This window comes from Pongo pygmaeus, chromosome 3 (genome assembly GCF_028885625.2).
Source record: "Pongo pygmaeus isolate AG05252 chromosome 3, NHGRI_mPonPyg2-v2.0_pri, whole genome shotgun sequence".
Lineage (NCBI taxonomy): Eukaryota > Metazoa > Chordata > Mammalia > Primates > Hominidae > Pongo > Pongo pygmaeus.
This window is the reverse complement of record NC_072376.2, coordinates 2,017,528-2,044,203: the sequence shown is the minus strand read 5'-3', so window position 1 is coordinate 2,044,203 and position 26,676 is coordinate 2,017,528. Positions and strand designations below refer to the sequence as shown.

At 50.4% G+C, this 26,676-nt stretch overlaps 1 protein-coding gene across 1 annotated transcript; it reads left to right on the top strand.

Annotated features, from left to right (window-relative positions):
* Window positions 1-26,676, top strand: NELFA (negative elongation factor complex member A). The gene is made up of 11 exons (XM_054486557.2): window positions 1-457; window positions 17,774-17,945; window positions 19,617-19,778; window positions 21,477-21,566; window positions 22,993-23,123; window positions 23,212-23,281; window positions 23,533-23,621; window positions 24,481-24,592; window positions 25,287-25,552; window positions 25,705-25,804; window positions 25,902-26,676. The coding sequence occupies exons 1-11, from the start codon at window positions 215-217 to the stop codon at window positions 26,084-26,086; spliced, it is 1,620 nt and encodes a 539-aa protein (XP_054342532.1). The 5' UTR covers window positions 1-214; the 3' UTR covers window positions 26,087-26,676.

Here is a 26,676-nt window from a genome sequence, read left to right as displayed (position 1 = left end):
ACGGAAGCCGATAGTCTTTGCTCAGAGGCACCCCGTCCTTCCGGCTCTCGGCTTTGCCACAAAGCTTCCCGGAGACGTGGCCGCCACTCAGAAGCGCTCTCGGGGGAAGCCCCGCTCGTGGGACCGCGCCGCCTGCGCCGCCTCTGCGGCCCGCAGCCCGGCGGGCGCCGCCATGTTGGGGTCCTAGCCGGGGACGCGTAGGTGTCTTCATAAGATGCCGGGGCTGCGGCGCGCGCTTTCCCCCAAGATGGCGTCCATGCGGGAGAGCGATACGGGCCTGTGGCTGCACAACAAGCTGGGGGCCACGGACGAGCTATGGGCGCCGCCCAGCATCGCGTCCCTGCTCACGGCCGCGGTCATCGACAACATCCGTCTCTGCTTCCATGGCCTCTCGTCGGCGGTGAAGCTCAAGTTGCTACTCGGGACGCTGCACCTCCCGCGCCGCACGGTGGACGAGGTAAGGCAGGCGGGGCGCCCCGCAGCCCCCAGATTCCCAACCTTCCCACCTCCGACCCACACACCCAACTCCGGACCCTCCTCGGTCCCTCCCCCAACCTTCCCATCCCCCTTCAGACTGTCAACCCCCCCGCCCCGCCCTCACGCACCGTCCTCGCTCCTCCGAATCCCTCCCTCCAGTCCTCACCTCCCCCTGGGTTCTCACCCCCCGCCTAGATCCTCATCTCCCACCTCGGTTCTCATCCCCACCGTGGGTCCTCAGGCCCCCCCCGCCCCTCCTCGCCCTCTGGGAAGCCCCCCCTAGGGTCCTCACCTCACTACCTTTCGTCCTCACCCCTACCCAAGTTTTCACCTCCCCTGGGATCCTCAACCTCCTCCCCGCCGGGCCCCGGGTTCTCGCTACGACCCCCAGGTCCTCACTCCCCTCCCTGGGCCCCCGGGTACTCATCCCCAGCCGCCCCCGCCTCCCCCGCCCTCGGTCCTCACCACTCAAATCCCCCGCCGTGCCGAAGCGACCGACTCTTGGGGCTGGGGGGTGCGCCGGCCCCAGCGGGGTCTCCCGTCGGGGTTTCCCGTCGGGGAAGCAGCCCTGGTGACCTGGGTGAGGGCGGGGATCCCGAGAGAAACCCCCGCGTGAGGAAGGGGCGGCCTGGGCTCGGTAGCTCCAGTGTCCGCTGACTGGATTTTCTTGTTCTCACCTCGCAAAGACCCCGGCCGTCCGGAGCGCTCTGTGTCCGTTTTACTCTTTTCTACACGCCGTTTTGCGTCATTCCAATGAGTGGGTGTGTGAGGTTTGTTTTCTTTTTTCCTAAAGTTTACATTGTATCGCTTTCCGTGCGAAATAAACGGAGTAGTTTTGCAGACTATTGAAGCCACATGGTTGTTTAAACGTTCCTGGCTACTGATGTATTATTAGCTATTACAGGTTGTAATTGTTTTTGATTGAGATATGACATGTATGGAAAAGTGCATTTTTGTTCAGTTTAACGAATAATAATAGCATCGTGAGCCACTCCTGTGATCCTTACACAGGTGGAGAAGTAGAACCATGCCTGTTCCTTGGAAGCCTCCCATTGGTAATCACAGCCTTCTTCCTTTCCCCTTCCTCATTTTGGAAAGGTAATCATATCTGTGCCATCTCCCCGGTGTTAGCAATTATTTATGTACCCCGAAATGGCATAGCTTGGTTGCCCGATTTGGACTTAGTGTGATGGTATCATAGTGTATTTTGTGTGTGGCGTGCATGTGTCCTTTTGATCGACACCGTGACAGTTTCATCCACGTTGCAGCTGACTGCGGTTTAATTTTCACTGCTGCGTGGTATTCCTGTCTCTGAGCACGAAGCACTTTATCCATTCTATCACAGCGACACACTTAGCTTACGGCCAGTTTTGTGCTGTTGTAAATAATCCTGTTACTACATTATTGTGATATGTTCAGGTATTTGGAATCTTGGATTTCTCTAGGGTATAATATCTAGGAGTAGAATTGTGAGGATCATAGGATTATGCCAAATTATTTTTCAGCGTGTTTTTTGTTTTTTTGTTTTGTTTGAGACAGGGTCTGGCGGTGTGTCACCCAGGCTGGAGTGCAGTGGCACAATCATGGCTCACTGCAGCCTTGACCTCCTCACCTCAGATCTTCCCACCTCAGCCTCCTGAGTAGCTGGGACTACAGGGTTTCACCATGCTGCCCAGGCTGGTCTTGAACTCCTGACCTCAAGCAGTCTGCTTGCCTCAGCCTCCTGAAGGGCTAGGATTACAGGTGTGAGCCATGGCACTCAGCCTGCTGTTTGGTTTTCTGCTTTGAGAATTGTATGTTCAAATCTGCTTTTAAATTCTCTTTTTTCCCATTGTTTTGTAAGAGTGTCTTTTTTATTATTTATTATAAATGCTAGATATCAGTTCTTTTTCAGTTACAAATATCTCCCAGTTGTCCTTTGACTTTGACTTAGCTTCCTGGAATCCTTTTTTTTTTTTTTTTTTTTTTTTTTGAGACAGCGTCTCACTCTGTCACCCAGGCTGGAGTCTAGTGGTATAATCATAGCTCACTTTAACCTTGAACTCCTGGGCTTAAGCAGTCCTTCCTCCTAAACCTCTGTAGTAGCTGGGACTGATGCGCTGTCACCGCGCCTGGCTAATTTTTGTGCGTGTGTATCGAGATGGGAGTCTTACCGTATTGCCCAGGCTGGTCTTGAACTCCTAGCCTCAAGTGATCCTCCTGCCTTGGCCTCCCATAGTGTTGGGATTACAGGTGTGATACGTGCGCCCAGCCCCTTTTCCTGGAATCATGGATGAATAGAAGCTCCTGATTTTAACGTAGATGGTGTATTCATCCGCCCACTATCATTGGTGCCTATTGTGTCTCCCCGAGGGACATGCCTGGAACACTCTCTGGGTTGTCTTGGCGTAGCTGTACAGTTTTACCTTTCGCACTTGAATCTTCAGTCTGCGTGGAATTGATGATTGTGTGAAGCAGGGAGTCTAATTTTCCACATGGATGTCCAGTTAGTCCAGCACCCAACGTTGATTGAAATGACTGTCCTTTTCCATTGATCTGCACTGTTACCTTCTGCTGTGGATGTGTTTCTGGGCTGTGCTCTGTTCTTTTGGTCATTTACATATCAATGTGCTAATAACCCACTAAGTCGGTTCCTGTCACTTTATTTATAAGTCTTGTTAGCTGACGGAGCAAACCCTCCCACTGTATCTTTCTCTGGGATCATCTTTGGCTGTTCTTGTCCCTTCACACTTCCACATGTATCTTCTATACTTACTTCTTAAACACATAGAGCCTGCCTGCTGGGATTTTAAGGCTGAGCTGAACTTGCAGTTCATTCTGGGGTGCTGTCCTCTTTATATTGCATCCTATAATTTGTGGGTGTGGGCATATCTACTTAGATGTTCTTTATGATCTCTGTAGAGGTCTTCCATCTCATATATTACCACCTATTTCATATTTTTCCATGCCGTTGTAAATGGTATCTGTTAAAGTCTTAGTTTTTACTTGTTGCTGGTATATAGAAATGCGTTGATTTTTGTTTTTGTTTGTTTTTTTTTTTTTTTTTTAGAAGAAGATCTCACTCTGTCACCCAGGCTGGAGAGCAGTGGCGCGATCTCAGCTCACTGCAACCTCGGCCTCCTGAGCTCAGGTGATTCTCCTACCTTAGCCTCCTGAGTAACTGGGATTACAGGCATGCACCACCACACCTGGCTAATTTTTGTATTTTTAGTAGAGACGGGGTTTCACCATGTTGGCCAGGCTAGTCTCGAACTCCTGACCTCAGGTGAGCCACCACGCCCGGCCTGATTTTTGGATAATGAATTTGTGACTGGCATCTGTGCTAAAGTTTTGCTAGTTGCAAAATTTTTTTTCTATAGAATCTCCTTGATTTTTCTGTGCACTTCATATTATTTTTCTTTCTCCAATTACCTTTTGTTTTTTTTCTCGTCTCACTGGACTGGCCAGGACCCTCCAGCTCATTGTCTTACCTCCGATCACACAGGGAGAACTTGGCATGTTTTGCCAGTAAGCATTATGTTCCCTGTTGTCTTTGATAAATACTTTTTATCTAGTTAAGGAAATTCTCTTCTTAGAAGACTTGTAAAAAAATCTTTTAATCATGAACTTTTTAAAAATAGCTTTATTGGCTGGGTGCAGTAGCTCACACCTGTAATCCCAGCACTTTGGGAGGCCGAGGCGGGCGGATCACGAGGCCAGGAGATCGAGACCATCCTGGCTAACACGGTGAAACCCCGTCTCTAAAAAAAAAATACAAAAAAATTAGCCAGGTGTGGTGGTGGCCGCCTGTAGTCCCAGCTACTAGGGAGGTTGAAGCAGAAGAATGCCGTGAACCCAGGAGGTGGAGCTTGCAGTGAGCCGAGATCGCACCTCTGCACTCCAGCCTAGGGGACAGAGCAAGATTGTCTCCAAAAAAAAAAGAGCTTTATTAAGATATAATGTATAGCTGGGTGCAGTAGCTCATGCTTGTAATCTCAGCACTTTGGGAGCCCAAGATGGGCGGATTGCTTGAACCCAGACATTTGAGATCAGCCTGAGCAATATGGTGAAAGCCTGTCTCCATAAAAAATATAAAAATTAGCCAGGGGTGGTGGCACATGGCTGTGGTCCCAGCTACTCGGGAGGCTGTGGCGAGAGGATCACTTGAGCCTGGGAGGTTGAGGATGTGGTGAGCCATGATTGCATCACTGCACTCTAGCCTGGCCGACAGAGCGAGACCCTGTCTCAAAAGAAAAAAGATATTATTTATGTACCATATAATTATGCCAGATAGTTCACCATTTAAAATGTACAGTTCAGTAGTTTTTAGTATATTTACAGGTTTGATGCTCATTCTAGTCAATTTTCGAACATTTTCATCATCCCCCAAATAAATCCTATACTCATTAGCGTTTCCCCAGTCCTCTTCCTCCCCACTCCTAGGTGACTAGTAATCTACTTTTTGCTTCTGTAGATTTGTCTATTCAGGATATTTTATATAAATAGAATCATACATCTGGTCTTTTGTGCCTGACTTCTTTCACTTAATGTAATGTTTTCTTTTTTCTTCTTCTTCTTTTTTTTTTCTTTTTTTTGAAACGGAGTCTTACCCTGTCGCCAGGCTGGAGTGCAGTGGTGCGATCTCAGCTCACCACAACCTCCGCCTCCCAGGTTCAAGGGATTCTCCTGCCTCAGCTTCCCCAGTAGCTGGGACTAGAGACACGTGCCACCATGCGCAGCTAATGAGCTAATTTTTGTATTTTTAGTGGAGACGGGGTTTCACCGTGTTGGCCAGGATGGTCTCCATCTCTTGACCTTGTGATCCACCCTCCTTGGCCTCCCAAAGTGCTGGGATTACAGGCGTGAGCCACTGCTCCCGGCCTTTATTTCTTCTTAAAAAAAAAAAAAAAAGGATGCATGTGCAGAACATGCAGATTCGTTACATAGGTGTACGTGTGCTGTGGTTTGCTGCACCCATTGACCCGTCCTTTAAGTTCCCTCCCCTCACTCCTACCCCCAATAGGCCCTGGTGTGTGGTGTTCCCCTGTCTGTGTCCATAATGTTCAACTACCTGCCACTTATGGGTGAGAACATGCAATGTTTGATTTTCTGTTCCTTTGTTAGTTTGCTGAGGATGATGGCTTCCAGCTTCATCCATGTCCCTGCAAAGGACAGGATCTCATTCCTTTTTATGGCTGCATAGTATTCCATGGTGTATATGTATCACATTTTCTTTATCCAGTCCATCATTGATGGGCATTTGGGTTGGTTCCATGTCCTTGCTATTGTAAAGCAGTGCTGCAGTAAACATACATGAGCATATGTCTTTATAGCAGAATGATTTATATTCTTTTGGGTATATATCCAGTAATGGGATTGCTGGGTCAAATGGTATTTCTGGTGTTAGATCCTTGAGGAATTGCCACACTGTCTTCCACAATGGTTGAACTAATTTACACTCCCAGCAACAGTGTAAAAGCTTTCCTATTTCTCCACAGCCTCTCCAGCATCTATTGTTTCCTGACTTTTTAATAATCGCCATTCTGACTGGCATGAGATGGTATCTCATTGTGGTTTTGATTTGCATTTCTCTGATGATCAGTGACGTTGAGCTTTTTTTCATGTTTATTGGCCTCGTAAATGTCTTCTTTTGAGAGGTATCTGTTCACCTCCTTTGCCCACTTTTTGATGGGGTTATTTTTCTCTTATAAATATGTTTCAGTTCCTTGTAAATTCTGGATATTAGCCCTTTGTCAGATGAGTAGATTGCAAAAATTTTCTCCCATTCTGTAGGTTGCCTGTTCACTCTGATGATAGTTTCTTTTGCTGAGCAGAAGCTCTTTAGTTTAATTAGATCCCATTTGTCCATTTTGGCTTTTGTTGCCATTGCTTTTGGCATTTTTGTCATGAAGTCATTGGCCATGACTGTGTCCTGAATGGTATTGCCTAGGTTTTCTTCTAGGATTTTTAGGGTTTTGGGTTTTACCTTTAAGTTTTTAATGCATCTTGAGTTAATTTTTGTATGAGGTGTAAGGAAGAGGTCCAGTTTCAGTTTTCTGCATATGGCTAGCCAGTTTTCCCAGCACCATTTACTGAATAGATCCTTTCCCCATTGCTTGTTTTTGTCAGGTTTGTCAAAGATCAGATGCTGGTAGATGTGTGGTGTTATTTCTGAGGTCCCTGTTCTTCTCCATTGGTCTGTAGGTCTGTTGTGGTACCAGTACCATGCTGTTTTGGTTACTGTAGCCTTGTAAGTGTAGTTTGAAGTCAAGTAGCATGATGCCTCCAGCTTTGTTCTTTTTGCTTAGGATTGTCTTGGCTCTACGGGATCTTCCTTGATTCCATATGAAATTTAAAATAGTTTTTTCTAATTCTGTGAAGAATGTCAATGGTAGTTTGTTGGGAATAGCATTGAATCTGTAAGTTACTTTGAGCAGTATGGCCATTTTCATGATACTGATTCTTCCTATCCATGAGGATGGAATGCTTTTCTATTTGTTTGTTTACTCTCTTATTTTCTGTTTTTTTTTTTTTTTTTTTTTCTGAGACAGAGTCTCGCTCTGTTGCCCAGGCTGGAGTGCAGTGGCGTGATCTCGGCTCACTGCAAGCTCCGCCTCCCGGGTTCACGCCATTCTCCTGCCTCAGCCTCCCTAGTAGCTGGGACTACAGGCGCCCGCCACCACACCTGGCTAATTTTTTGTGTTTTTAGTACAGACGGGGTTTCACCGTGTTAGCCAGGATGGTCTCAATCTCCTGGCCTCATGATCCGCCCGCCTCGGCCTCCCAAAGTGCTAGGATTACAGGCGTGAGCCACCGTGCCTGGCCTTTTTTTTTTTTTCTTTTGAGACAGAGTCTCGCTCTATCGGCCAGGCTGGAGTGCAGTGGTACGATCTCGGCTCACTGCAACCTCCGCCTCCCGGGGTCAAGCAGTTCTCCTGCCTCAGCCTCCCGAGTAGCTGGAATTACAGGCTTGTGCCACCACGCCCGGCTAATTTGTGTATTTTTAGTAGAGACGGGGTTTAATCATGTTGGCCAGGCTGGTCTCAAACTCCTGACCTCGGGTAGTCTGCCTGCCTCAGCCTCCCAAAGTGCTGGGATTACAGGCATGAGCCACTGCTCCCGGCCCCTCTCTTATTTTCTTCAACAGTGGTTTGTAGTTCTCTTTGAAGAGGTCCTTCACATCCCTTGTTAGCTGTATTCCTAGGTATTTTATTTTCTAGTGATTTTGAATGGGAGTTCATTCATGATTTGGCTCTCTGCTTGCCTATTAAAATCACATTGATTTTGTATCCTCAGACTTTGCTGAAGTTGCTTATCAGTTCAACAAGTTTTTGGGCTGAGTTGATGGGGTTTTCTAAATATAAAATCATGTCATCTGCAAACAGAGACAACTTGACTTCCTCTCTTCCTATTTGAATACTCTTTATTTCTTTCTCTTGCCTGATTGCCCTGGCCAGAACTTCCAATACTATGTTGAATAGGAGTGGTGAGAGAGGACATCCTTGTCTTGTACCAGTTTTCAAAGAGAATGCTTCCAGCTTTTGCCCATTCAATATGGTATTGGCTGTGGGTTTGTCTTAAATAGCTCTTATTATTTTGAGATATGTTCCATTAATACCTAGCTTATTGAGAGTTTTTAACATGCAGGGATGTTGAATTTTATCAAAGGCCTTTTCTGCATCTGTTGAGATGATCATGTGGTTTTTGTCTTTGGTTCTGTTTATGTGATAGATTATGCTTGTTGATTTGTGTATGTTGAACCAGCCTTGCATCCCAGGGATGAAGCCACTTGATCGTGGTGGATAAGCTTTTTGATGTGCTGCTGGATTCGGTTTGCCAGTATTTTATTGAGGATTTTCACATTGATGTTCATCAGGGATGTTGGCCTGAAGTTTTCTTTTTTGTTGTCTCTTCCCAGTTTTGGTATCAGGATGATGTTGGCCTCATAAAATGAGTTAGGGAGGAGTCCCTCCTTTTCAGTTGTTTGGAATAGTTTCAGAAGGAATGGTGCCAGCTCCTCTTTGTATTTCTGGTAGAATTCAGCTGTGAGTCCATCTGGTCCTGGGCTTCTTTTGGTTGGTAGGTTGTTACTGCCTCAATTTCAGAGCTTGTTATTGGTCTAGTCAAGGATTCGACTTCTTCCTGCTTTAGTCTTGGGAGGGTGTGTGCACCCAGGAATTTATCCATTTCTTCCAGATTTTCTAGTTTATTTGTGTAGAGGTGCTTATAGTATTCTCTGATGGTAGTTTGTATTTCTGTGGGGTCAGTTGTGATAGCACCTTTATTATTATTATTATTATTTTTTTTTTGGCGTCTATTTGATTCTTCTCTCTCTTCTTTATTAGTCTAGCTAGCGTTCTATCTATTTTGTTAATTTTTTCAAAAAACCAGCTCCTGGATTTGTTGGTTTTTTTTTGGGGGGGGGGTTCGTGTCTCTGTGTCCTTTAATTCTTCTCTGATCTTAGTTATTTCTTGTTTTCTGTTAGCTTTGGGATTAGTTTGTTCTCTTGCCTCTCCAGCTCTTTTAATTGTGATGTTAGGGTGTCGATTTGAGATCTTTCTAGCTTTCTGATGTGGGCATTTAATGCTATAAATTTCCCTCTTAACACTGCTTTAGCTGTGTCCCAGAGATTCTGCTACATTGTCTCTTTGTTCTCATTGGTTTCAAAGAAATTCTTGATTTTTGCCTTAATTTCATTATTTATCCAGGAGTCATTCAGGAGCAGGTTGTTCAATTTCCATGAAATTGTGTGGTTTTGAGTGAGTTTCTTAATCTTGAGTTCTAATTTGCACTGTGGTCTGAGAGACTGTTATGATTTCAGTTTTTTTGCATTTGCTTACTTCCAATTATGTGGTCTATTTTAGAGTAAGTGCCATGTAGCACTGAGAAGAATGTATATTCTGTTGATTTGAGGTAGAGGTTTCTTTTTTTTTTTTTTTTTAATTGATCTTTTAAAACTTTTTTTTATTGTTTTTGATTGACAAATCATAATTGTACACATTTATGGGGTACAATGTTTTGTTTTTTTTTTTTATTATTATTATTATACTTTAGGTTTTATGGTACATGTGCGCAATGTGCAGGTAAGTTACATATGTATACATGTGCCATGCTGGTGCGCTGCACCCACCAACTCGTCATCTAGCATTAGGTATATCTCCCAATGCTATCCTTCCCCCCTCCCCCCAAAGAGGTTTCTGTAGATGTCTACTAGGTCCACTTGATCCAGAGCTGAGTTCAAGTCCTGAATATCCTTGTTAGTTTTCTGTCTCGTTGATCTAATACCGACAGTGGGGTGTTCAAGTCTCCCCCTATTATTGTGTGGGAGTCTAAGTCTCTTTGTAGGTCTCTAAGAACTTGTTTTATGAATCTGGGTGCTCCTGTATTGGGTGCATATATATTTAGGATGGTTAGCTCTTCTTGTTGAATTGTTCCCTTTACCATTGTGTAATACCCTACTTGTCTTCTTTGATCTTTGTTGGTTTAAAGTCTGTTTTGTCAGAGACTAGGATTGCAACCCCTGTTTTCTTGTTTGTTTGTTGGTTTGCTTTCCATTTGCTTGAAGTTTCCTCCATCCCGTTATTCTGAGCCTGTGTGTGTCTTTGCATGTAAGATGAGTCTTCTGCATACAGCACACCAATGGGTCTTAACTCCTTATCCAATTTACCAGTCTGTGTCTTTTAATTGGGGAATTTAGCCCATTTACATTGAAGGTTAATATTGTTATGTGTGAATTCAGTCCTGTAATCATGATGCTATCTGGTTATTTTGCACACTAGATGCAGTTTCTTTGTAATGTCATTGGTCTCTATATTTTGGTGTGTTTTTTCAGTGGCTCATACTGGTTTTTCTTTCCATATGTAGTGCTTCTTTCCAGAGCTCTTCTGGGGCAGGGCGATGGTAACAAAATCCCTCAGCATTTGCTTGTCTGGAAAAGATTTTATTTCTCCTTCACTTATGAAGCTTAGTTTGGCGGGATATTAAATTCTGGGTTGAAAATTCTTTTCTTTAAGAATGTTGAATCTTGGCCCCCAAACTCTTCTGGCTTGTAGAGTTTCTGCAGAGGTCTGCCGTTAGTTAGTCTGATGGGCTTCCCTTTGTAGGTGACCTGGCCTTTCTCTCTGGCTGCTCTGAACAGTTTTTCCTTCATTTCGACCTAGGAGAATTTGATGATTATGTGTCTTGGGGTTGATCTTCTCGTGGAGTGTCTTAGTGGGGTTCTCTGTATTTCCCGAATTTGCATGTTGGCCTGTCTTTCTAGGTTGAGGAAGTTCTCCTGGATAATATCCTTAAGTGTGTTTTCCAGCTTGTTTCCATTCTCCCCGTCTCCTTCTGGTACTCCAGTCAGTAGTAGGTTTGGTCTTTTTATGAAGTCCCGTATTTTTTGGAGGCTTTGTTCGTTCCTTTTCATTCTTTTCTCTCTATTGTTGTCTGCATGTCTTATTTCAGTAAGGTGGTCTTCAAACTCTGATATCCTTTGTTCTCCTTGGTGGATTCGGCTGTTGATACTTGCGGATGACTCACGAGGTTCTTGTGCTGTGTTTTTCAGCTTCATCAGGTCATTTATGTTCCTCTCTAAACCGGTTATTCTAGTTAGCAATTCCTCTGACCTTTTATCAAGGTTCTTAGCTTCTTTACATTGGGATAGAACATGCTCCTTTAGTTCATCGTTGCTTTTTTTAATTACCCATCTTCTGAAGCCTACTTCTGTCGGCTCATCCATCCGATCCTCCGTCTAGTTCTGTGCCCTTGATGGAGAGACATTATGATCATTTGGAGGAGAAAAAGCACTCTGGCCTTTGGGGTTTTCAGCATTTTTTCGGTGATTCTTTCTCATCTTCATGAGTTTGTCTAGTTTCAGTCTTTGAGGCTGCTGACCCTTGGATGGGGCCTTTTGTTGTGGTTGTTATTGTTGTTGTTGATGTTGTTGTCGTTTTCTGCTCGTTTGTTTTCCTTGCAGTAGTCATGTCCCTCTTCTGTAGGGCTGCTGCAGTTTGCTGGGGGTTCACTTCAGGCCATATTCATCTGATTCACTCCCATTCCTGGAGGTGTCACTAAAGGAGGCTGGAGAACAGCAAAGATGGGTGCCTGCTCCTTCTTCTGGGACCTCTGACCTCGAGGGGCACCAACCTAATGCCAGTAGGATCACTCCTGTATAGGGTATCTGACAACCCCTGTTGGAGGGTCTCACCTAGTTGGATGACATAGGGAGCAGGACCCGTTTAACGAAGCACTTTGTCCCATGATGGAGGGGGTGTGCTTCACTGGGGGGAACCACTTGTCTGGGCTGCCCAGGTTATTCTATATTTAACATTTTGAAAAATCGCCAAACTATTTTCCATAGTGGCTACACCATCTTACATTCTCCATAGTGATTTTTGAATGTTCTGTCTCTCACATCCTTGCCAACATTTGTTATCTTTTTGATATAGCCATCCTAGTGGGTGTGAACACAAAGGAACTTTAAATTTTATCAAATGCTTAAATATCTATTGACATGTAATTCACCACATTAACAAAATAGCTTTAATTATAAACCAACCTTGCATTCCTGAGGTAAACCTAAATTGGTCATTTTATGTTGTTGGATTATATCATCCTGATGTTTTGTATAGGAATTTTGTATTATATCTTTGTTCTTGGGTGAGATTGACCTGTAGTTTTACTTACCCAGACTGTCTTTGTTGGATTTTGGTATTGGGGTTATGCTACCCTTAAAAAAGGATTTGTAACGTATCTGGTCTTTTCTTTTTCTTTGGAAAGTTTGTTTACTAATGGAGTGATTTCTTCCTAAATATTTGGTAGAACTTGGTAATGAAGCCTTCTGGACCTGAAATTTACTTTTTGGGAGGATTTTTCAGTATTGATTTTTGTTTTTATGAGGTTTTTTTTGTTTGTTTGTTTGTTTTAATGCATAGTGTCGCTGTCACCCAGGCTGGACTGGCAGTGATGTGATCATAACTCACTGTAACCTTAAACTCCTAAGCTCAAGTGATCTCCTGCCTCAACTTCCTGAGCAGCTAAGACTACAGGCTTGCACCACCATACCTGCCTACTTTTCTTTTTTTTTTTTTTATTTTTTGTAGAGAGAGTGTCTCAAATACCCTTCTGTCATCGAGGCTGGAGTGCAATGGTGCAATCTTGGCTCACTGCAACCTCCACCTTCCAGACTCCAGCGATTATCGTGCCTCAGCCTTCCGAGTAGCTGGGATCACAGGCGTGTGCCACCATGCCCGGCTAATTTTTGTATTTTTAGTAGAGACAGGCTTTTGCCACATTGGCCAGTCTGGTCTCAAGCTCCTGACCTCAAGTGATCCACATTCCTTGGTTGCCCAAATTGCTGGGATTACAGGCATGAGCCAGTATGACCAGCTCAAACATCTTCTTTTTAAATGTCAGAAGCATGTATAGTGATTATTTCTTATTTTTTCCCCCTTGGTTCATCTCACCAGATGTTTGTTGATTTTATAAGAATTTTCGAACTACCAGCTTCTGGCTTTGTTGAACTTGGCTTTCTGTTTCACTAATTTTTGCACTAATTTTCTTCTTTCTCCTGTCTTTGTACTTACTATGTTGCTCTTATTTGTAAGTTTTAAAGATGGATGCCAATCTCAGGCTTCTTTTCATGTGTGTATGTGTGTGTGTCCATAAATTCTCTTCTAATTACAGTGTAAGCTGCATCCCACAAGTTTTGATAGTCACAGAACTGTATCAAGTCACAATATTTTTTAATTTCAGTAAGTTCTTCACTGATCCCTGTGTAATTTAGAAATGTTTCTTAATTTCCCTACATTGGAGGGGAAGATATTTTAGTTTTGTTTTTACTATTAATTTCTAGCTGTATTGAGCTCTTGTCAGAGAATATGGTTTATTTTAGTTGTTTGAAATTTAAGATCTGCTAAATGGCAAAATATATGGTCAGTTTTTGTAAATGTTGCAAGTAAGCTTGCGAATCATATGTATTCTCTAGTTTTGAGATCCATTGCTCAGTGGATGTTCATTAGGCCAATTTGTATAATCATGTTGTACAAATCTATTCTATTCTTACTGTTTTTTGTTTTAAAGGTGTGGGGTCTTACTATGTTGCCCAGGCTGGACTCAAACTCCTCAGCCTCCCAAGTATCTAGAACTACAGGCACGTGCAGCTTGATTAAAAAAAAAAAAAAAAAAATCAGTGAGAAGAGGATTTGTTGATCTCCCCATTAAGATTATGGGTTTGTCTGTTCCTCCTTCTCAGCTTATGCTGTATATATTTTGGGGCTGTGTTATTAGGTGCATCCAAGTTTATAGTTGTTATAGTTACCATGTGAACTCAACCTTGGATCTTTACATAGAGATTCTCTGTATTTAGTAATATTTTGTTCTTAAAATCTGCTTCCATCTAACATTAATATAAGTATACCAGCTTTATTTTTTATATGTATTTTTCTTGGACTTCGTCCTTATGTATTACAAGAAATTGTGATAAAGACCTCATTTAACTGGATTGTGAAAGGACTAGGCCATTCTGGGTAATTTACTTTTCTGAAAAATATTTTTATTTATTTTCTTGGTATTTAAAAAAAGGTTTATAAGACATTGTAATTTATCTTAGTTTTCTTCCTTCATTTATTTAGGGGTCTGGTACCTTAGGGATATCATTCTGAAAATTAAACTTTTCTACATAGGACCATAGATACAGGGTGACTAGATGACTGGGCTGGATATGTTCCACAGTGTTATCAGTCAGGATTCTCCAGAGAAACAGAACCAAGAGGGTATATAGACACATACATGCACACACACCAGGAGAGCCAGTGATGTAAGCCCTTAGACTGGAGACCCAGGAGGAGCTGATGTTTCAGGATGAGTCTGAAGGCTGGAAAAAGACCAATCTTCCAGCTCAAACAGGCAGGAGTTCCCCTTACTCAGCATTTTTGTTCTGCTTTGGTTTTCAGTTGATTGGATGAGACCCACTCAGCAGTAGGGAGGGCCCTCTGCCTCACTCAATACAATTCAGATGTTAGTCTCATGTAGAAACATCCTCACAGACACACCTGGAATCATGAGGGACTAACTGTCCAGGTGCCCCATGGCCCAGTCAAGTTGACACATAAGGTTAACCTTATACATGGCATCTGCTACAACTTGTGTTTCTGAATGAAATTCTACAATCAGTTCACTGGTTTTGTAATGTGTCTTTTTTTTTTTTTTTTTTTTTGAGACGGAGTCTCACTCTGTTGCCCAGGCTGGGGCATGCAATCTCGGCTCATTGCAAGCTCCGCCTCCTGGGTTCATGCCATTCTCCTGCCTCAGCCTCCCAAGTAGCTGGGACTACAGGTGCCCACCACCACACCCACCTAATTTTTTGTATTTTTAGTAAAGGCAGGGTTTCACTGTGTTAGCCAGGATGGTCTCAATCTCCTGACCTCGTGATCCGCCCACCTCAGCCTCCCAAAGTGCTAGGATTACAGGTGTGAGCCACCGCGCCAGGCTTTTTTTTTTTTTGGACAGAGTCTTGCTCTGTTGCCCAGGCTGGAGTACAGTGGCGCCATCTTGGCTCACCACAATCTCTGCCTCCTAGGTTCAAGCAATTCTCCTGCCTCATCCTCCCCAGTAGCTGGGATTACAGGAGTGCACCACCATGCCTGGCTAATTTTTGTATTTTCATTAGAGATGGGGTTTCGCCATGTTGGACAGGCTGATCTTGAGCTCCTGACCTCAAGTGATCCACCCACCCTAGCCTCCCAGAGTGCTGGGATTACAGGCGTGAGCCACTGTGCCCAGCCAATTTTTAATTTTTTTAAGAAATGAAATCTTGCTCTGTTGCTCAGGCTGGAGTGGAGTAGTGCCATCTTTGTTCACTGCAGCCTTGAACCCCTGAGCTCAAGTGATCCTCCTGCCTCAGCCTCCCGAGTAGCTGGAACCACAGGTGTGAGCGACTATACCCAGCCCTATTCCTCTTAAAAGCTTAGTAAACAGCAGTTCTTTATACCAGGGAAGAGGAAGAGAGATTTTAATGATGTGATAGTTTATTCAGTAAAGAGTACAGAAGTGAGTTAGGGCCCTTGCTCTCTAAGAATTACAGACCTTACAAGATAGGCCTGGGCCGGGCATGGTGGTTTTGCCTGGATTCCCAGCACTGTGGGAGCTCAGGAGAATCGCTGGACCTGGGGAGGCGGAGGTTGCAGTGAGCCGAGATCCCGCCACTGCACTCCAGCCCGGGCGACAACAGCGAGACTCTGTCTCAAAAAAAAAAAAAAAAAAAAAAGGCCCAGGGGAGCTCGTTCCCACCTTCCACCAGCAAAAGGCACCTTCCATGAAGCTGGAAGGGGCCCCCGTCAGGCGGGGAATCCGCCAGCGCCTTAATTGATCTTGGATTCCCACCTCCAGAACCGTGAGAAGTAAATTTCTGTTGTGTGTAAGCCAAGCATTTTCTTTTTCTTTTTTCTTTTTCTTTTTTTTTTTTTTTTTTTTTTTGAGATGGAGTTTCGCTCTTGTTGCCCAGGTTGGAGTGCAATGGTGCGATCTCGGCTCACTGCAACCTCTGCCCCCTGGGTTCAAACGATTCCCCTGCCTCCGCCTCCCAAGTAGCTGGGACTACAGGCATGCACTACCACGCCCGACTAATTTTGTATTTTTAGTAGAGACAGGGTTTCCCATGTGGGTCAGCCTGGTCCCCAACTCCTGACCTCGTGAGCTGCTCGCCTCTGCCTCCTGAAGTGCGGGGTCTACAGGCGTGAGCCACCACGCCCGGGAAAGCCAAGCGTTTTCTTACAGAAGCCCCAGTAGAGCGAGCCAGGCTTCAACATGCGCGTTCTGGAGAGAAAACATTTACTCCACAACAGTGGTCCTTTTTGTTTTAAATTAACATCCCCGACTTTTTTTATCCTTACCATTTTTATAAAATGCCGCCCGCTTGCCTCTTGGCAGGCGTAGGGTTTCCCTGGGGCTGCTGTGACGAGGCAGCACTGGCTGAGAACAGCGGGGCTGCCAGAGTCACCGTGTGTGCAGCGCTTCCTGCAGCCATGTAGCATCTTCTGCCGCATCGTGCACTCAACTCTGGCGGGCGTCGGGAGTGAGGGCCCGGGGCACAGGGTCAGTGGCCGGGGCGACATCCTCCCTAGTGCCCAAGGAACAGAAGGGCTGGGCCACGCGGGGGGTTCTTGACTCCTGAGGGCAGCTGGGTGTCCTGCAGGGCAGATGCAGAGGGGCTTGGCAGCAGGCAGGCGCCCCTGGCACGACCTCTGACCTCTGCCCCTCGAGCCAACTTCCCTCAGGGCAGGAAGCCCATGAGGACAGTGAGGGAAGCGCTGGAAGGTCCTCCCACTCAGAGGCCACCAGGAGGCGGCGCTCACGGGGACTTGATGGCCGCAGCCCTCGTAGGACAGGTCTCTGGCGCCTGACGCAGGGAGTGGGTGTCAGGAAGGCCTTGGGCTGGGGTTTCAGCCCCGGCGTCTGGACAGGGCAGGGCACTGTTGTTCACCCCCAGCACCAACCAGCCCAGCTGTCTCACAGTGTGAGCAGCCCAGTGGGCGCATGGCAGAGGCACAGGCACGCCATGGCCTGGCTCTCTGCGTTTCCTCGTGGGAGGGGGTTTATGTGGCCGAAGCAGGGCCTGGTGTGGATGGATCTGGCCCCCCCAGGCATTGAGGGAGCGCAGGGTGCGCCTGCTTCCTCCACCCACATCGCCCGTGGCCTCCCAAAGGCCCTGGCCTCACTCCAGATCTCGGGGCCACCTCCAGGCTCCACGAGTGCCAACTCCCAGCGCTGTCCAGACCCAGAGGCAGCCGTCCCTGCCTAGATGGTGACTAGGCACCAGCTCAGCTGTCACGGGTGCTGCCCCAGGTCCCAGGCCCCACCCCCTGCTGCCCAGGCACACACCCCCTGCACCAGGAGACTCCACCCTGCTTCTGTGCTCTGCTGTGCCAGGCACCTGCCTGCTCTACGCCCGTCATCCCCAGGATCTCCCACCCGCAGGCTTTCTATGGGGACAGTGGTGGCCGCGGCTTCTCAACCTTCAGCTTTTGTTGCATTTGCACACCGGTGGGAGAGAGTAGGCCCAGCGGACTGGCTGCTGCTGGGAGGTGGGAGGCTGCCGGCAGGGCACCGGATGCCGGGGCCTTGCGACCTGGCAGAGGCTGTGGCAGCTCAGGGAAGCAAGATGGCCCTGGGGTGAGGCGGGGGGCTCAGAGGAAGGGGAGCCCTCAGGAGGAAGTGTGGGGGGCAACTGCCAGAGAGCCCGGCCACTGCCCAGTGCCCATCCGGAAGCTCAGCGGGGAGTGGGCTCGGAAGTGGACAGGGGCATGGTGGCACTGGCAGCATCCTCTCTTGCAGATGAAGGGCGCCCTGATGGAGATCATCCAGCTCGCCAGCCTTGACTCGGACCCCTGGGTGCTCATGGTCGCTGACATCTTGAAGTCCTTTCCGGACACAGGCTCGCTTAACCTGGAGCTCGAGGAGCAGAATCCCAACGTTCAGGACATTTTGGGAGAACTTAGAGAAAAGGGTATGTTGTGCGGCTTTAATTCATGTTGGGAGGAGGGAAATGGGTCTTTCTTGAAAAGTTTTTTTCTGAAATGAATTTGATTTTTAGACTTACGTTTTTCCCTGTGTCCTGGTCCCTAGAATATTAACTGTATATGCACCATCCTCCCCCGTAAGCTGCTGCCTGGCTTTTGCCATCTTTGAAAACAAACTCCAAACAGCCCACAGGCCCCATCCTCACTGCTGTGGTGTCCATGGGAGGCTGTGTCACGCCACTCGCCGTCTCTCCCTGGTCGGCTCCGTGAGGGCAGGGGCTCTGCCCATTCAGGTGGTATCTGCAGATCCTAGGTTCTAGGGCCCAGAGCATTCCCTGGCCCAGAGTACATGCTCAGAAATGCATGTTGAAAATATCAACAATTCAGTTGTTTAAATGTGAACTGAAAATCACTTAGAAAATGTTCACAAGGCTGGGCTCCATGGCTCACTCCTGTAACCCCAGCACTTTGGGAGGCTGAGGTGGCCAGATTGCTTGAGCCCAGGAGTTCGAGACCAGCCTAGGAAACATAGCAAGAACCCATTTCTACAAAAAATAAAAATTAGCTGGGCGTGATGGCACGTGCCTGTCCTCCCAGGTACTTGGGAGGCTGAGGCAGGAGGATCACTTGAGCCTGGGAGGCCAAGGCTGCAGTGAGCCGTGATCGTGCCACCGCACTCCAGCCTGGGTGACAGGGTGAGAACGTATCTCTTAAAAGAAACAACAATTTGTAGATGGATTTGAAGAACATGCGTTGATAGGATGCTTGATGCTTGTGCTTTTCTGAGTTTTTCTCCTGCTTTGGACAATTGGAACTGGCTCCTCAGAGCCCAAACGTTGTGCCCCAGCTCCTTCAAGGGCAGCACCCAGAGAGACAGGGTTGTGGGATGGAGACATCGAGGCTACACAACCCTGCAGGGGCCCTGCTGGGCACCCCCCTGCAGGTGGCACCTCTCCCCACCTGTGAGGGCATACACACCACACAGATGCCTCTGGAGCAGTGGTCTGGACAGGTCCACCCCACCCCACCCGTTCATGTCTCAGGAGTGTCCTGCGGGCAGGAAGGCCAAGGGCGGTGAACGCTCATGTGCCTGTCTGTGCTTTTTCTCCAGGCGGGGCACGTAGCCAGTTCAGGTGGGAGGTCGCCTGTCCCTCGTGGGGCAGTTCCTGGGCTCTGAACCGTGGGTGACCACACAGGCTGAGGAAATGGATGTGGGCAGTTTGGATGAGGGCCGGGATTCCAGGAGAGACCACCGGCCTGGCTACCCTCGGGGACGGGAAGAGAGAAGCCACAGAGCGGGGGTCCTTACGTGGGGGTGGGATCTGTTGACATTTCATGTTCTAGAAGCGCCTGGAGCCCTCCAGGAATCACTGTATCTATGTCCGCCTGTGGTTCTCGGTGTCTGTGGTGCCGGAGGTTTCCAGTTTGCAGCCCTCTCAAGACACGCCCGCCTCTCAGGCATTCCTGTTCTGAAAATGCTCCTGGGTATTCTGCTGGAGCCGTGGGGAGTCAGTCTCCAGGACCTCAGGGGACAGCCGGAGCTCTCATGACCTAACCCTAACTGAGGAGGGTGTGGGGCCAGGCAGCCGCCAGCTCCTCTCAGCCGGGAGCTCTGCGGCCTGGGCGCCCCTAACTGTCGTGTGGTTCTTACCGTGCAGTGGGTGAGTGTGAAGCGTCTGCCATGCTGCCACTGGAATGCCAGTACTTGAACAAAAACGCCCTGACGACCCTCGCGGGACCCCTCACTCCCCCGGTGAAGCATTTTCAGTTAAAGCGGAAACCCAAGAGCGCCACGCTGCGGGCGGAGCTGCTGCAGAAGTGTGAGTGGCCGCGGCCGCCATCGGGCGTTGTCTTTGTAGTTTCCAGTCATAGGTTTCTTAGGTTCTAAGGTACCAAGACTGTCCCTTCAAGGTGGCGTTCTGGGCCAGGCATGGGGGCTCACACCTGTTGGGAGGCTGGGGTAGGTGGGTCGTTTGAGCCCAGGAGTTTGAGACCAGCCAAGAAACCCCATCTCTACCAAAAATACCAAAAAACTAGCCGGGCATGGTGGTGCGTGCCTGTGCTCCCAGCTACTCGGAAGGCTGAGGTAGGAGGATCACCTGAGCCCACAAGGTTGAGGCTGCAGTGAGCTGTGATCACACCACTACACTCCAGCCTGGGCGAGAGTGAGACCCTGTCTCAAAAAAAAGAAGATAAAGTTCTGCATAAAGTTTTTTGTTAGAAGTTTATCACTATATTAAACTTTGTGTTCTGAAAACATGCTTTAAAAACTTCAGAATTTAGGCCGGGCGTGGTAGCTCACACCTGTAATCCCAGCACTTTGGGAGGCTGAGGCCAGCAGATCACCTGAGGTCAGGAGTTCGAGACCAGCCTGGCCCACATGGTGAAACCCCGTCTCTACTAAAAATACAAAAATTAGCTGGGTGTGGTGGTGCATGCCTGTAATCCCAGTTGCTTGGGAGGCTGAGGCAGGAGAATCACTTGAACCTGGGAGGCGGAGGTTGCAGTGAGCCAAGATTGCACCATTGCACTCCAGCCTGGGCAACAAGAGTGAAACAACATCTCAAAAAAAAAAAAAAAAAACAAAAACTTCAGAATTTTAGGTGAAGGCATCTCTAATCTCTGTTACCAAATGAACTCTGTGCCAGCTGAGTCACGCTGCTGGGCACGGTGGGCGCCAGTGTGAATGGATGGAGGGGCACTGTCCTTGCTCTCACGTTGCTACCTTCTTGAGTGGCCAGTGATCTCAATTTGACTTGAAAGATATTTAATCATTTCAGTTAACATTTTCCCAAAGCACGACAAAGATTTCAATAACATCGTTTTATTTTGAATGGTTATAGAATTAATATTTATAATGTACATCAATACCCTGTTTCCAGAGAATCCAAATAAAAGGCTGACAGCAGCTGTGCATGGATCTTGGCTGGAACGGGCAGCAGCCAGGGCCCAGCGCTGTCCGGGAGGCTCCGTGCAGCCCCGGGCCCACTGGGTAGCCCAGGAAGGACTCTGCCGGCCCCTTGGGCCCCACCCCCTTTGGAGGCCAGCAGCAGCCATGGGGTCTGCTTTGGGCACTCGGTGTCCCCTGACCCTTCAGCCTCACTGAACCAAGTCAGGAAAATCTCTTCGTTTGTTTCTTCCTCATATTCTTGTATCTAGACCGTGCCTGCTGACCCTCAGCGAGGACGGCGCTACCACTGGGCCAGGGGAGGCCCAGGTCGATGGAGGGGGTTCATGAGGTCCCTCAGCTCCTCCTCTGCTGCTTCCCCCTGCTATGGGGTCCTGGGAGGTGCAGCCACAGCCACCCAGCTCCCGAAACTTGCTCACCTGAGTGAGTTTCTGACTCCTTGTAATGTGCGAGCTGGTGTCAGGCCCGGCTCGGAACAGCTGCTCATTTAGAGAGAATGCAGTGTTCACGACTCAGGCCGTCGGATGAATCCACTTGACAGAGATGCTTTTACAAGGGCCAAAGGCTCTCGCCCTGAGGATCCCTGACACATGTGACCTCTTCCTTCCAGCCACGGAGACCGCCCAGCAACTGAAGCGGAGCGCCGGGGTGCCCTTCCACGCCAAGGGCCGGGGGCTGCTGCGGAAGATGGATACCACCAGTAAGGCCCCCACCCCGGTGCCGCAAGCCTTGCTTTTGGGGCAGAGCTAAGGGCTTGACCTGGAGACCCGCTCCCTGTTGGGGAGGTGGTGCATGTGAACAGTCTTCAGGCAGCAGTGTTGGGAGCCCATGGGAAAGCGAAGGCACCGGGGCAATTTCACCGGCTTCTCCCCTTGGGGAGCTCCCTGGGAGGATGTGTGGGCACAGAGACAGGAAGGCCGGGATCTGGGGACAGCGCTGGCCCCTGCTCCTCTGCTGTCGGCAGCGGTGGCTCTCGGCCTTCCCGGCTCGGGCTTTGGGCCGCAAGTGCTGCTCTTGGGTTCCGAGTGTCCCTGGGCAGCTCCGTGGGGAGGACGTGACCATGCTCAGCTGCCCGTGGGGCTGTGCCCCTGCACCCCTCCATCTGCCCTTCCTGATTTGTGCTCTCAGGGCTGGGCGTGAGCTTAAGCAGAATGCACCCTGATCACAGGAAGACGGCGTGCCCCTGGGAACCATGGCAGGGCATACTCACCCCAGAGGGTGCTGGATGGTGACCTGGGGGCCAGAGGGCAGGACGGGTGTCGTCCTGTGCTGAGACAGCTGGGTAAACTTGCAGATGGGTGGGGCCGAAAGGGCAGCCTTACAGGCGCCCTCCATGCAGCTCCCAGACCAGCCTGGCTTACTTTATTTGGGCTCCCATAATCCCACAGTGTTCACATGGGACCTAGTAGAAGGCATCTTGGGTCTGCTGACTATTGTCCCTGGGGGGGGGGGGGGCGTCCCCGGGTCATGTTCCTGCCCACCGCAGCTGAGGTTCCACCTCGCTCTCCTCTGCCCCGCCTGGAGCAGACCCTTGTCTTTCCACCCCTGCCAGGCATCCCAGGGCCGGGGCTGCACCTGCTGTCCCAGGGAGGGTGGGCCAGCCATTGAGCAGTGTGTCCAGCCTGGCCCAGTGTGCTGATGGCACCATCCCCCAGGCGCCCTCTCTCCGGGCCTGGCACCATGACAGCCACACACGCCTTGGAGGGTGCATGTGGGCGCTGGTGGGTAACAGCGTAGGTAGGCCTCAGGAGCGTCCTCAGGGGACGGGGAGAAGGCTTGGGAGGGCGGCCCTCGAGCCCAGGCGCCTGGCTTCATGCCCCTGGCTTCACGCCCCTGCCTGTGGAGGCACAGGAAAGAGGCAGAGCTCAGCCCCCGCCACACTGGTGAGAGACTCCACCTGGTGAGATCCTGTGGCTGGCCTGGGATGCCGCTGTGTTTGTTTGGTGTCTTGGCAAAGTGTGAGGTCGTGGCTCCAGGCGCTCCCCTGCTCCCTGAGGTCCGGGATCCTGGGGGTCCTGCCCACTGCCTGCCAGGGGTTTGGCCCTTCCCCACTGCAGCGCTAGTCTAGAAGAGGGTGGGACGTTTGCCGGTCACTGCTGCTGGCCCTGACTGTTGCTGTCCTCCAGCCCCACTCAAAGGCATCCCGAAGCAGGCGCCCTTCAGAAGCCCCACGGCACCCAGCGTCTTCAGCCCCACGGGGAACCGAACCCCCATCCCGCCTTCCAGGACACTGCTGCGGAAAGAACGGGGTGTGAAGGTAGGCCCGTCCCCCAGCTCCTACGGCACCCCGAGACCCGTTGCACCCTGGTGCTGTCACTAAGGCAGGGTTGTGCTTGTCTTGGCAGCTGCTGGACATCTCTGAGCTGGATATGGTTGGCGCTGGCCGAGAGGCGAAGAGGAGAAGGAAGACTCTCGGTGGGGATTGGGGCCTGCGTGTAGGCGGCAGTGGGGGTCCCTGCGGGCCCTGCCCAGTTGGGGTGGGGTGTGTCCACGCTCGGCGGGCAGGGCTGTGCCCCCGTGAGGCTCCTCTTCCGTGGGTGGGCACCTGCTTTTCTCCTCGCTCCTTGGTTGCCTCTCCTGGGAAGCTGTTTGCTTCCCTGCCGCTGCCCTGAGCTGAGACTGCAAACGCGCCTGGGCACTGGCGAGGACGCCTGTTTTGTCCACAGATGCGGAGGTGGTGGAGAAGCCGGCCAAGGAGGAAACGGTGGTGGAGAACGCCACCCCGGACTACGCAGCCGGCCTGGTGTCCACGCAGGTAGGGCTCAGGGCTGCGCCCCATGTCTGTCACCACTGCACGTGCCCCTCTTGTTCCGACTGAGGCCACTCTAGTGTGTTCTGTCGGAGAATATATATATGTATGTACACATGTGTGCAGTTGGTATTTATGTATGTATATGTCTGTGTATATGAGAGGCAGTGTGGGCCGTGCCCTGACATGGGCATCTGACTCAGGCTCGGAGCGGGAACCTGCCCCACGCTTGCTGGAGGGGCTGCCAGGGGAGTCCTCCTCACCCCTGTGCCTCAGTGTCCCCTGTCAGGCAGGGCTGCTGGGACCTGCCTTGCAGGTGGCTGTGAATGGGTGCAGGACAGGCCTGTGGGGGTGCTGGGTGGTCAGAGGCCTCAGTGTCCTGGAGACCAGGCCCTGCCTGCGGGTGGGAGGCAGCCATGCGGCGCGGCAGGTGCACAGAGGCTGCAGTGGGTCGTCTGCAGCCAGGGCCTGGAGGAGGCCACACTGCGGGGTCACTTCGGGATAATAAGCTCCTTTCTTCCCGCCGCTGCGTGTTCTGGGTTTCTTAACATGAGCATCTTCCTTTTATATCAACGCTTCGTGGTAAGAAAAAGCATCGCTCCTTCTGTGCTCAAGATGGGCGGTTTGGGCTCCTCAACCCCTCCCCTCTCCTACACAGGAGCCGCTCAGTCCCCAACTCTGCTGGGGCACCAGGGGCCAGGGGTCCTGTTGTCCAGCCCAGGGAGCTCGGGAGAGTGGCCCCCGCCTTCCTGCTCTAGCTCGGGGGGCCACAGCCTGTGGCAGTGGAGCTCCGGGTCGGGCCGTGAGTTAGCACATGCCAGAAGCATGGCCTCTTCTGGGAAGAACCTCAAACTCTGTGTTCCAGAAACTTGGGTCCCTGAACAATGAGCCTGCGCTGCCCTCCACGAGCTACCTTCCCTCCACGCCCAGCGTGGTTCCCGCCTCCTCCTACATCCCCAGCTCCGAGACGACCCCAGGTGAGTCTGCTGGCCCCAGCCTGGAACCAGCCGAGCCGCTTGCCAGGACATGGCCTTGCCCACGGGTGCTGCCAGGGCTGCGGTTCTCACTCCTGCATCTGTTGTCCCCCTTCTGCCTCGGCCAGAATCTGCTGGGGGCAGATGCCCTGCTGGTCAGCTTGAGCTCCAAGACATAAACTAGCTGCTTTGCCCCACCCTGCCCGTCCTGGGCACAGACAGGCAGCCGCCCCAGGGGACACGGCAGGAAGGGGATTGGGTTCGAAAGGGTCTTCTGCCAGGTGACCCAGCTCTTGTTGCTGGGTAGGCGGGAGGGAAGCTCAGAGCCATCCCCTCCCAGATGGAAGGCACTGCCAGGCTCACAGCACCTCAGGCCAGGTCCTGGGCCCGAGGGGCTTGAGGATACAGCCTTCCTCTGTCTTCCCACCAGTGCCTACGGTATGGGGACCCGCTGCAGGCCAGCAGCTGGCCAGAGTCCAGACATCTTATCTGCAAGTCTGGAAAGGCCTGAGACCACTGGCCTTCTTCCTCTGGCTGGGGCTCCTGGGGCCTGTGCCTTGGCTGGGGGCCACAGAGAGTTCTTGTCAGAGGGTAGCAGGACAGAGAAGAGGAGCTGAGCCTGTCACCTCCAGGAGCACTAGGGTTTGGGAACAGGGTGGGGGTCCAGCCCCCTCACCAGGTCCCGGTCTACTTGCAGCCCCATCTTCCCGGGAAGCCAGCCGCCCACCAGAGGAGCCCAGCGCCCCGAGCCCCACGTTGCCAGCGCAGTTCAAGCAGCGGGCGCCCATGTACAACAGCGGCCTGAGCCCTGCCACACCCACGCCTGCGGCGCCCACCTCGCCTCTGACACCCACCACACCTCCGACTGTCGCCCCTACCACTCAGACACCCCCGGTTGCCATGGTGGCCCCGCAGACCCAGGCCCCTGCCCAGCAGCAGCCTAAGAAGAACCTGTCCCTCACGGTAGGTGTACCCTGGCAGGGCGCACAGGCCACCAGGTAGGTGGTACGGCCCTGGCCACTTGCCTTAGCATGGGGGTGCCACAGTGCCCGCAGGGGGATGCAGGAGGTGGTCCTGGCGGGGCCCTGGCACCCACACCCCTCTCCCCGCTGTAGAGAGAGCAGATGTTCGCTGCCCAGGAGATGTTCAAGACGGCCAACAAAGTCACGCGGCCCGAGAAGGCCCTCATCCTGGGCTTCATGGCCGGCTCCCGAGGTATGTTCATAAGGCAGGGCCTGGGGCGCACCGGGCTGGGTTGGGGGCGGGCTCTTTGTCCCCCAGACACCCACCCAGCAGCTCCTGCTCTCTGCAGAGAACCCGTGCCAGGAGCAGGGGGACGTGATCCAGATCAAGCTGAGCGAGCACACGGAGGACCTGCCCAAGGCAGACGGCCAGGGCAGCACAACCATGCTGGTGGACACAGTGTTTGAGATGAACTATGCCACGGGCCAGTGGACGCGCTTCAAGAAGTACAAGCCCATGACCAACGTGTCCTAGGGCCACCTGCCTCAGAGCTGCCCTCACTTGGGGGCTCCACGGGACGATGGCTTTGCCGGCTTAAAGTAACCGGATGGCGGACACCTGGCCCACGAGGTCCCCCAGCCGCCGCCCTGCTGCTGACCCAGCCTGTTTTAAGTTCTGGATGCATTTCTCTGGGGTTTTTGGGGCTTATTTTTAAAATTTTAATATGGGTTCTTTTTTGTGTGATTTAAGACACTTTTTGGACTCAGCATTACATTTTTGAATGTAGTAAGTTAACCAAAAAAGTTACAACTTCCTAATTTTAGTGACAGCTCTGCCTGTTAGACTCTTACTTTTTAAAATCTTTTCTATTTTCCCTCGCTGGAGCAGTGCCCTCCTACCCCCAGGATTGAGGGGACCAAGGTGGCACGGTGGCACTGGGGGTGGGGCAGGGACACCCGACCACACCAGAGCGTGGGAGACAGTGGGCCTTGTCCCCTGCCTGTGCCTGCCTGGGAGTTTTGTATTCATCTTTTGTATAGTTGTGGACATTTAAGACAGTCTTTGGGTACCTATTTTCATTGTAAAACTATCTGAACCATTAAAGTCGAGCTTTTCTAAAGAAA